Source organism: Gobius niger (assembly GCF_951799975.1).
Source record: "Gobius niger genome assembly, chromosome: 8".
NCBI lineage: Eukaryota > Metazoa > Chordata > Actinopteri > Gobiiformes > Gobiidae > Gobius > Gobius niger.
The window spans coordinates 11,113,324-11,125,503 of record NC_136859.1 but is presented as its reverse complement, the minus strand read 5'-3'; the positions used below and the strand labels follow the sequence as shown (position 1 = coordinate 11,125,503).

Here is a 12,180-nt window from a genome sequence, read left to right as displayed (position 1 = left end):
GCTTATGAGCACGTGCATGGATAAGTGCGAGGTAGTGAGTATAGTATAGTCACAGAGAGTTTCCTTTTCTGCACCATTTACTCTACATCTACGGCAGTGAAGGATGTGGGTTTTCAGTGGAAGGGGTGACTGCCTCCACGTGCATGTCAGTGAACTTGTCTATAATCTCGGTCTGATGCATTCACTGTCTGCGCGCGCCTGGTAGTGCCCTTGCCCCAGGGCGCATTATTTTAGTGCACACAACAGTAAAGCAAACAAGTTTATTTGTAGAGCACAATTCATACACAAGGCAATTCAAATTGCTTCACAGTTACATGTGATTACAAGAACGCAGATCAAAGCAATCCATAAAACATGAACACAAAGATGTGCAGACCCTGAGCTCATGCCCGTGTGAGTCAGTTTATAAATGCGCTTCAGGCAGGATCTATTTTCTTCCTGTCCGGTTAAGATGTAAGTTGTCTCCACCACTAGCAGATACTCGCTTTTTTTCCTTGTCAGACTTAATTCCTTGAAGTTGCCTCGTGACGCGGCTGTTTCCCGTTTGGCCCGCCCCGCGCTCTCTGTCGAGAGGGGCACTGTCGCTGTGGCTCTGCGTTCACCAAGTTCAACTTCAGCCCTTTTTGAGCGAAATTGAGATGATTTGAAGCCATATGATCCAGGTCGAAGTGTGCAGCCGACTGTGTCGTCGCCAAAACTTAGGTAAGTGACGGTAAAGTGTCACTGCGTGTCATTGTGGGAACGGCAGATTCATATCAGACATGGGTTGTGTGGAGTGGGCGTTCTGTGGTGTACTGCCAAAAACGAAACCGATGCAAAGTTAGTAAAATGTTTATTCACGGATTAGCCGTTCATTTGTTATTCAAAGTTATAACAGTACAAACGTTGATCTCTGATTAGGCCATAGAGGTCTTATTACTGTAGCGTTACGCAGAGTAGGTAAAAGGTGAAGCGGTGGCGCAGCAGCGGAATGCAATGGCTCTCGGGGCGGAGGGGGGGGGGGGGGGGGGGGGGGGGGGCAAATATTTTGGAAATGAAGTTCCATTCATCTTTGTTATTGTTGGTGTATTCAAATAATCATAATGTGTACTGAAAAAGTTATGTTTTCCCTGAAGTGATATTTTTTTTGTCGATTTTGACTGTTCCGTGTGTTTTAATTAGTACCAGTTGTAAAGAGTCATCGTTTTGGACCACTGGAATAAAAGGCATTGTTTAGTCAGCCTTTAGTCATCTGTCCTCCACCCATTTCTTTTCAATCAATGTTTTGCAGGTTGTTTCTGATGGATTGAAGGAGACCATGGAGCCTGCAGGGACCCGAAGACATCAGCTCACATTTATAGCACTGTTTCTCACAATAGTGCCTCTTTTGGTGAGAAATAAATACTGACCTTTAATATAAGACAGAAAAGGTCTTGGTGTTCAGAACTCAGCTACGTTTGCACAAGAAATGTTTACTTTAAAGTGCAAATGACAGGTTAGACAAAGCTAATAACACAACTGCATTTAAGATCTCCTCGTTTTCCTCGTCTGACATTCTTGTGATGTTTATTATTTCACTTCCTTCTCGGACACGGGTACAGGACGTGACAAAGAGGATGAATTTCCATAGCTCTAATTGTGTCCCAGTTCTAATACGGATTTCCCTATGACTTGAACGCTTCACACTTCAGAACCTATTTACATGCATTATATAATTACACTAAAACTAATTGATTAAACAAAAAATGACTATTATGCACAAACGAATTTAGTAACCTACTGTTTTAGTAATGATGTTTGGAAATAACAATACTCCCATCCCACTCTATGTAAAAGACCCATTGCTGTATGTTTACAGAATAGACTCACTACTCACTTAATACCTTCTACTACTTCAGTCATTTATTCATGAAGCAAATGATTTTTTTTTTTACAATGAAGGCTTTCGTTTTCTGAGTGTGCGCCTCCACCTGCACACTGTCACTGTCTGACCTTGATCTCTCCGTTCCAGTCCTTGTCCATCCCTGAGGCAGAGGGGCCGACCTGTCAGGACAACCAGTTTCTGACATCGGATCAAATATGCTGTGACAGATGCCATCCAGGTTTGTATGAGGACTTCTTTTCACACAAACTAGTCATTAACAAATTAGACATATTAGAAATCAAGATTCACAATGTGCATTTAAGTGTTGTTATACATAGTAGGAGCATTAGGCCAACAGGATGTAATGTTTTCCGCTCCGCAGTGGACATTGTGCTTGAACTGTTGCCTTTGGGATTTGTTCTGGTGATAAATCTTGATCACTTCATTTTGTCTTCCTGGTTGTTTTTCCTCAGGTTTTAAGCTAGTAGGAAATTGCCCTGCTCCCGGCCTAACGACAAACTGCACGCGTTGCCCAGCTGGACAATACATCGACCAGATAAACTACTTTCGCAACTGCTTCACCTGCAAACGCTGCAAAGGTACGGCTTTATCAAATATTAGTCATCTAGAGTTGAAAAAATATATACTCTTATCAAATAAAAGTTATGAGAAATATTGTAGTGTAACTGCTAAAAAAATAATAAAAAAAATAATGATATGTCAGATATAAAAGGCCATTCTGTGTGTGTGGGGCTTGTGTGGTGTGTCTCTGGGGAGGTGGTGGGGAGAGTGTGAATGCGACAATGTGTTTGTATTTGTGGGAGGACGTGGGTGAGCACTATATAAATAAAGATTAATTGATTGATTGATTCGTGAATGAACATAGATGCATGGACTGATGCCATAGGCTTATTTCTATTGGTTGCGCCTCACTCACTTTAATGCTGTAGGAAAGGCAGGTGATGTGTCTTGCTCATATACAGATGCTCGTCATATAATTAGAATATCATGAAAAAGTGCATTTACTTCTGTTATTGAACTTAAAATGTGAAACTAATATATGACATAGACTCATTACATGCAAAGTGACATATGTCAAGCCTTTGTTTGTTATAATTTTGATGATTATGGCTCACAGTCCATCTTTTAAATATTCAAATTTTCTGAGATTTTTAATTTGGGGTTTTTACAAGCTGTGAGCCATAATAATCAAAATGAAATCAAATAAAGGTTATACAAATCTCACTTTGCATGTAATGAGTCTCTAGCGTACTAATTAAAACATGTAGAACAGTCTGAGATCGGCAAAAAATATCACTACAGGGAAAACAAAACTTTTTGAGTCTATCCTATATTAGTTTCACAGTTTAAGTTGAATAACAGAAGTAAATGCACTTTTTTGTGATATTCTAATTATATGACGTACGGCTGAAAGATATATCGTTATCGTATTGATATTGAGATATGAACATTCAAAACATCCATCCATCCATTTTCTTCCACTTGTCCGTTTCTGGGTCGTGGGGCTGCCCAAATCACATTGCACCAGCCCCTATGGCTCCTCCTGCAGGTGGTGGGTCCACAGAAGGACAGCCTCACGGTTCAAACCGGGCCTGTTGGTCTCTCATGAGGGGCTTCTGAACTGCTCTTTGTCTGACCCGTCACCTGGGACCTGTTTGCCATGGCAGACCCTACCGGGGGCACGAAGCCCCCGACAACAGAGCTCCCAGGATCATTCGGGTGCTCAGACCCCTCCACCACAATAAGGTGGTGGTTCCAGGAGGGGAACATTCAAAACATTCAAATTGAAAAAGCAAATTATAAACGATATAGATTTCCATCAATGAAACTGTACCCTTTTGTGTTTTGTTTTTATTTTTCTGGAAAATGCTTGGTGAAATGAAATGTGGTCCATATCGTTCAGCCCTAATATGACGAGCGCCTGTACAGTAATGAACAGTAGCACATTGGCCTGACCCCGTGATCATCAGCACTCACCTTGTTTTTCTCAAAGTTGCTACCACATTAATAGTGAACTTTTCTTATCCGCAGCAAGTCTTTTTGAAATCGAAGAATCACCATGTACCAAGAGTAAGAACAGAGTCTGTCGCTGTATGAACGGCTACTACAAGTCCGTCATTGACTCCGTTACATTCGAGTGCCTGGTGTGTTCAACGTGTGGCGACAATGAAAAAGAAGTCAAGAAATGTAAGCCTATAAACAGCAACACATTTCAAAGGTTTTACTCTGGTCTATAACTTGTCTCTGTGTGTTTCAGGTACTCCAGAGGGTGACACTGAATGCACATGCAAAAAAGACTACTACAGAGTGAAGAACAAGTGTCTGCCCTGCTCCAAGTAGGAAGCCTTTTAGTCATGTTCCCTCTGTTTGCTTTAGTGCAGGTTAATTTTAAATCGTCAATGAGGAAGTGGGTTTGAAAGCTTAATAGTTCCAGTTTCTTTCCACTGGTGTCAGCAAAAAGAGAAGTTACAACAAGCAGCGTAGACTTAAGACAAAGAGAAGCAAAAATTGTCTGCGCATTTTATGATACTGGCTTTATATGGCCCAATTAGTCCGAAGTGACATGATTCGACGAGGAAATCTAGACCTTGGAAACACTTTATACTAACTACACTATTAATCATTTATAAAGTGTTGGGAATCTATCATTTATTAACCATTCACAAAGCAAAAAGTGATTATTGTTATTGGTCCGACCATGAATATGTTCAGCCTGTGAGATGACGGGCCCAACTCTTAAAGCTGTGCTACCTACTGATTGTCCGTTTGAGTTTAACTGTGACCACGTTTACAAGCAGCCACATGTGTGTCATCATCACTTAAAGCGAAACTTAAACTTTTCACTCTGCTGCTTTATTGATCTACCTTTTTTTATTTTTTTTTTATTTTATGTGGGCCCAAGGGACATGATTTTATTCTAAAGCGGCTCTGAAAAATCAAAAAGCATTGTCCATTTATTTCTTAAATTATGAATACTTTAAAGGACAAGATCGCTGATAGAAGCGGCCGAAATGAGTTTCCTTCGCAGGGTGGCTGGGCGCACCTTTCGAGATCGGGTGAGGAGCTCAGTTACCCGGGAGGAGCTCGGAGTAGAGTCGCTGCTCCTTCACGTCGAAAGGAGCAGCTGAGGTGGCTCGGGCATCTGTTCCGGATGCCTCCTGGTCGCCTCCCGCGGGAGGTGGTCCAGACATGTCCTAGTGGGACAAGGCCTCGTGGAAGGCCCAGGACACACTGGTGGGACTATGTCTCCGAGCTGGCCTGGTGTCGCCTCGGGGTCCCCCAAGAACAGCTGGAGGAGGTGTGTGTGGACCGGGAAGTCTCTGCTGAGACTGCTGAGACTGCTGCCCCTGCGACCCGGCCCCGGAAAAAGCGGAAGAAAATGGATGGATGAATAAATCCTGCCTAATAATGAACATTAGGTTATTTCATTTCAAAACTTATTTGCTATTTATATCACACGTGCACCGTGAACTGAACCTTGAGAGACCTGAACCATTACCCCGATGAAATACAAGAATAAGAAGCATGTTTGCATACTTTATTCTGTTGAACTTTTATTCTCACTGTAATTACATATCTGTTCAATAGATTAAAACAAATAAACACATTTAAAAAACAGAGCTAAACATATCATTATATATATGTATGAAACCCAGAACTAGCATCCCGAGACATACTCGGTATAGAAAGTGTGCACCTGCCAATAAACTAAAGGAAAAAGCGGCAGCACAGCGCCACACTTTTGGAGCGAGGATTAAACCGATTACTTAGTGTGGTGAAAGACATGATTATTGACTGTAGAAAGCATTGAGAGCATTTTCTGTGATGATGTTCTCCGCATGTCCCTGTTTGGATCGGGATATCCCAGTTGATTTCAAATACCATGTAAACAGGAGTAACTCTGTCTGCTTATGTAAACGGGTTATTCCAAATGGTTCAGAAACATCGACTTTAACCTTGGGCGGCACGGTAGCGCAGCGGTTAGCGCTCTAGCTTCACAGCTAGAAGGTCCCGGGTTCGATTCCCACCTGGACCGGGCCTTTCTGTGTGGAGTTTGCATGTTCTCCCCGTGTCTGCGTAGGTTTCCCCACCACTAAAAACGTGTACAATAGATTCCCCTCTGGGGCCAGGACTCCCCTGAAAAAGAGATTCTTAATCTCAGTGGGACTATCTTGGTTAAATAAAGGTCAATAAAATAAAATTAACCCGAATTTTGGTGGCATGTAAATGTACTCAGTGGTTTAGACTCGTCTGTGTTAGCGATCGTATTATGTATTTACCAGGGGTTTCCAAATGCTCACAAAAACATGATGAATATTCAGAATTCAGGATCTCGTAAAACTACATAAAAATCCCTGTTGCTGTGTTGTATGTCAAAGTTTCACCTCGTCGCTGCACTTCTGTTTATCTCTTCCTCACACATTGTTCTGCTTCCTTCTCCATGATGTGAACATTTCCCTCTCCTTTCTACAGCTGTACCGACGAAGCCGAGTGTTCAAGAGACTGCCCGCGCCCCATTCACAAAGGTAAATCAAAGCACACAATGCACACGCTTTAAAGTGAGGATATTAAACCAGATCTGTTTTTAACCATATTATGAAAAGTTGTTTGTTACTGAACAAACTACGGTTGTGTAGTGATTCATCTATCTATGTTTGAGTACTCTTCTAATCTGCTGTGTGAGCTGAAAACACATTACTTTTTACATTAACTCTAACGTCAAACTATTCCGGTCTCCTCCTCCTCTGCGTCATTTTTTACACAATAAACTTCGTTGTCATGCTTTGCTTTGACAGCAGAAAGTTAGCCAGACATGAGGTTTGAATAGAGTTCAGGATGAAATGTTATAAATTCACTGTGAATGCCAGTATTTTACATTTACACAATACTGGAGTTATCCCTCACATAAAAGTGTTTGGACACAGCACTTAGGTATTTGACTTGGCAGCTAAGTTTTTCCATGGCTATTTTCTCCAATTTTTATATTGTTTTTGTTCATGTTAGTCCATGGACAATGTTTTGCATCAGAAACGTGGTGGATTATCATGTTAGCCTGTTCCTTGAGGTTTGGGTTATCATTAGGTTTGTGTTTTACTCAAACAGATCTTACAAATATTTTTTACAAGCTAGATCGGTCTTGGCTTTCAAATTAAGTACCTTGCTGGCATATAGGCTGTCAGCTCTCCTGTCAGTATGCTTTGAGATTTGGAGATGCATGATTTGTAGAAAGTCATTCTAGCCCTAAGCCTACCGTAACTGTTGAGGTCTCAGGAAAAGCTTTACTGAGTGTTGCCCCAGGTCTACCTCTGGTCCTGACTGTGCCTGAGGAGCTGGGACGCCTCGGCCTGGAGAATCTAACTCACAAGTCCTGACCGTGCAGGGTCAAGGCTTTTCAGGGGAAGCTGGATTTTTGAAATCCATGAACAGCCTGATGTAACCAAAATGTTAGCTTGCAAAGGAATGTCAACACGCTAACGGGGCATTCGAGCGTCTCCCAGAGAGTATCGAGGACACGCTAAAAGTTTACAATGAACATCACAATCAGTTTGACAGAAACACTCACCGAAGGAAGACAGAGACATGTCGGATTTGGAGCAACAGCAGAAAGTTGCGTTTATTTAAAAGCTTAAAACATTATTACAGGGAAAAAGGCTAAAGTGCTAAACAGAAACTCGCTATGAGTTTACATCCTGGACTAACTCATAATAATCTTAAGTCCCATGGATTCTACTCATTAAACACTGTGTCAAAATCTCCGTAAAATCTCTCTAAAAGTTCCTCAAATGTGTTGTAGTTTTAGCAGGACATTTCTTTTTTTCATTTACAGATTACAATTTGTTCATTCATTGGTCAAGTTTGCTGCAGTTGAGCTTTCTCCGCTGTGCCAAACATATTTATTTTAAATAATACACATACAGATGATGACGTCACAATCTGGTCTTTCAGTCTGGACTTTGCATGTTCTCCCTGTGTCTGCATAGGTTTCTGATAGAGCTATGATTTATCCTGCTACTAAAAACAGATACTGAAATAAATAAATTAAAAGTTCTAATAAACAAAAAATAATGAACTGACTTCTTTGCAGAAGATGCAGCAGACACACTTCCCCTCCTCACCAATGTGATTGCTGGAGCAGTTGTTGGAGTCGTGCTGACCCTGGTGCTGGTCATCGTCGTTACTCACTTTGTTACTAAACGACAGACCGAGAGACAACTGCTGTCCTCACAAGGATCTGTAGAGTCTCCACAATACGAGGTTTGATAGTTTTATTCTCATGTCCGTTAACAAGAGTATGAAAACAAATTAAACAATCAATTTTGTTGTTTATCTGTCGTTTTACAGGCGCTTAAAATTCATTTTGAGGACCCTTCAGGCGACACCCTCCACTCTGCTCCTCTTCATAATGTGATCAGCCAAGAGCCATCCAACCTGCCCGACTGTATCCCTTTGGAAATAAAGAGTACGGGTTTACAAATACAAAAGAACTATTAATAAATCTCCTGAAATCAATGTGATGAATGATTAATGTTTGTATTTTGTATTTTTGCAGTCCCAGATGTGATTTACACGCTCTTAGACTTGGTGCCGGTGCTGCAGGTGAAGCAGTTGGTGCGATGTCTGGGCGTCAGCGACACCGTGATCGAGCGAGCTGAACTGGACCACCGCTCGTCGAGAGAGGCCCACTATCAGATGCTCCGGGCCTGGGCGGAGCAGGGCAGCCACATGGGCCAACGGGGAGGAGGGCAGGGCGGAGTCCTTCACCTGCCCCTGCTGCATCAACTGCTGGACAAACTGAGACTCATGCACCTGGAGCAAACCGCGCAGGAGCTGGAGACGCAGTATCACATTCTGTGAAGCTTTCAACACATTTATGCAGGAGAAATATCGTCAAAGGCATTTTATATAACGTTTTGCTACTGGGGCATTGGCATTTTATGTTTTTAACATACCAGACCGCGGTCCTGATCCGGACCCATGCGTAAACTCACCCGGACCTGGGATCCTAACTTTGGACCCGACTGTAAATCCCCTCAGTCGAGTGGCCGTGTGGTCCTTCTGTTTCTCTCGAACCACAGCCCAGATGAACAGAAGGAGAAGCATCGCCCTCGGCTCCAAGACATGACACTTTTTATTTTTTCAATGGCTGAAGAATGACTGAAATACATCAAGTTTTATAAGCGAGAAGACCGTAATTATCGTATTAAATATGCAACTGTTAGTGCCGCTGTTTCCTGATTGTTTTCTAAACAAATTAGGTCTGAAGCTGGACTAAACCAGGACTAAGCAGGGCTCAGTGTGTTGTACTGAGCTAACAGGAGAAACAACACTGCAGTGGCAACATTGTGTCATTTTACATAGGCATTCAACTTTTCAGGAATCAAGCATTCTCTAGCATTCTTTCACAGTCATTATTATTTTATTTGATTCAAAAAGTTAAAAGGAGTTCCCCAGTTAATTTTTATTCAGGACCCCTGTTCTATACAGTAAATATGGACAAAAGTGGAATCATCACAAATGTCTTGAATAGATTCTGTGCCCTGTCACCATTTTGACTAGTGGCCACACTGCGGTACTGCAGCAGAAGATCCTCTAGAGCCCAGAAAGGACTTTTTCCCATTGAGCGCAGTAAAAATACCAAATAAATTGTCATTATTATTATTTTTATTATTTGAATGACCAGGGCTTGTCGGGGAGGCTTCGCAGGATCCTGAAATATTTGTCGCATAAAAACTCTTCCTGTTACTTCCTTGATGCCTTTAGTCTTTGAAGAGGAAGCAGGAAGAATCAGGCAGACTTTGTTTTTTTTGTTTGTTTGTTATTTGCTTCGTTAAGCCAAGTATTGCTTTCTCAATAAGAAACTATTGTTGTGCACAACCAGCAATTCATTTCTGCCACGAGTCCTACCTCTCGCTGTGAAGGGACCAAACTACTGAGAGATGGCTCAGGAGAAAGACATCTACACTGATCAAACTTTCAACTTTGAAGATGTGAACGTAACACTCTGCAATAGATGGTGCTTTACAAAAGATGTGGATTATGCTTTTGCATCCAAGATAAATGTATTTGTATGTGCAATGTATTGGTGTGGGATATGGCTATAATATATGGAATTATGATATGACTCCGCGACGATCTGCCTGACTGGAGAGATCTTTTTCACTTTAATGCAGCTCTATTCTCAAACACAGACACCTTGCAGTCATTTTCCCCACCCACCCCTCCCATTGGTCAGCGTCTGTCCCGCTCTGAGTGAGTGCCAGGCGACTTGAACCTATCAGAGGAACGTATCACCCCTCAGAAAGAAGACTTTTGATGGAATCTAAACAATAAGCTTGCCTCTTTAATGCCCTAAAGCGGCCCTCTCAGGAGTTCCACGTCCTAAAACGCATTCCTTAGAGCCCCATCATCTGAGCATTAAGGCAGACGAAAACAGGACACACCTAGTCTCTGCCTCTGCCAAGAACTTCCAGGCCAGTCTCGGCATGCTATTCTCTGAGTGATTCACTCATTGACACACTCAAATGCAAACTATTTTTATGATTACTTCTATGTACAGTGTTAAGCAACCGTCATGTGCAATTATTTTTTACACCGAGGCATGTATTCAAGCAGCAAAGATCAATTTTATATTTTGTGATTCTGTTTTTGTAAAATAAAAGTATTTTATCATCGCTTTCTTTAACCTTGTCATTAATGAAGCCTTCAGTTTTCTCCTCGCTTCACCTCTTTTGTTTATCAAGGGTTTACTCCTAGTTTCCTGGAAGTATCCTACTCACTAAGACAACCATTTGGTCCCTGGTCTGGACTTGATAAATCTCTTCCTTGTTGCCGTGGAGAGAGGTCACATGACGACAGGTTTAATGAGTTTATGATTTTCTGTGCGTCAAAATCCTTCCAGAAAAACCACATTCCCAAAGATGATTACTTTGCTAATGATTGTTGGGACTCGTTTCCTCATCTGTCTGAGTTAGCTTCCTTATTGACATGTGTCCCAAATACTCCTGACGATGGCAACAATTGGCTCTTAAGCTTTTCTCACACCTGGAGTAAATAATCCTCTCTTGGTCCATTATTTGTCTTGCTGGGTTTCAAATAACACTGGTGCACAATAGGCCTGCATTACTTAGTAGAGACCGGAACAACAAGGCAAAAAAGTCTTGTTAAAGTCTTAAACTTTTTTTTATACAAACAATGAAAGTGGGCGCCTATTATCAGTGGGTAGTGAGCCTTTCCCAGTGAGCAAACTCTACCTGAGTCTTTAAAAGTGACTGTTATCAAGTTGTGTTGATCATTTTCATATTTAAAAGCTTATCTAACAATAATTTGTGAGGAAATTACAGCATTTTGCATTATAGTAAATACTTATCTGGGTCGTGGCTTGTTATAAGATATAGGATATGTTAATAGGATGATGGTGGGTTCTAAAGCCATATCATTTCAGATCCACTGTCAAAAACTAGTCTGCAAGTTCACAAACAATACGTTTTATAATTAGATGCACATTGCACATGTTTTTGCTTCTACAACAAACTAAACTGAAAAACAGGGTGAATCAGCACAACTGGACGTACTTTAAAAAAGAGCTGGCAGTTTTGCTGTCCATCCAGACAGTTCCCTCAGAGCTGTTGTCGTGGTGACCACACCCACCAGATGTAGATGTGGTGGGTGTGGATGGTGAATACCCAGTGATGACAGATGACGTCACTGGCGGGGGCCCGGACATGGCCCGGGTCCAGGCCGTGTCCGGGGCATCCTCCGGATCGATCTGTTCCAGGACAGCTGGAACCTAAGTGCCCCCCCCTCGTCTGTTGATGGCCGGGCTTATGGTTCTCTCATATATGGCTTCCTTGAACCCTCTACATCTGGTGGGCGTGGTCACTACCTGGATGACTGAGAAGCTACATTGTTTTAACATGTGGTCATAACGCCTTTGCTCTGCCCAATCCCGTCAGACCTTGGAAGCTAAGCAGGGAAGGGCCTGGTCGGTACTTGGATGGGAGTTTAGTATCTCATTCGCCAGGAAGCCTAGCGAATGAGGTGTGTGAGTGAGTGAGTGGTTGGTGGTGGTCAGAGGGGCTGATGGCGCAGACTGGTTGCCTCGCTTCCGTCAGTCTACCCCAGGGCAGCTGTGGCTACAATAGTAGCTTACCACCACTGGGTATGGAGTGAATGAATAATGCAATGTAAAGCGTCTTTGAGTGTCCAGAAAAGCGCTATATATGCATTATTATCATTATTATTATTATGCTAAAGAACACAAATTTCATATGAAACAAAATACAGGTATATGGCCTTTAACCTTTAACCCCGCCTTA

The 12,180-nt window shown here is 42.1% G+C and overlaps 1 protein-coding gene and 1 long non-coding RNA gene across 2 annotated transcripts; both read left to right on the top strand.

Moving 5' to 3' along the window:
- Window positions 1–520: 520 nt before the first annotated feature.
- LOC306966594 lies at window positions 521–2,006 on the top strand. The gene is made up of 3 exons (XR_013793120.1): window positions 521–702; window positions 1,271–1,369; window positions 1,991–2,006. It is a non-coding gene; the product is annotated as an uncharacterized lncRNA (long non-coding RNA).
- A 2-nt stretch (window positions 2,007–2,008) lies between these two features.
- On the top strand, window positions 2,009–8,889 carry tnfrsf1a (tumor necrosis factor receptor superfamily, member 1a; the record flags this gene model as incomplete). Its single annotated transcript, XM_079561642.1, has 9 exons — window positions 2,009–2,081; window positions 2,317–2,442; window positions 3,896–4,051; window positions 4,122–4,200; window positions 6,338–6,409; window positions 7,811–7,845; window positions 7,950–8,119; window positions 8,207–8,324; window positions 8,415–8,889. Coding segments are annotated over 9 exons (1,134 nt in total), but the record flags the coding sequence as incomplete, so codon positions are not given.
- Window positions 8,890–12,180: the final 3,291 nt, after the last annotated feature.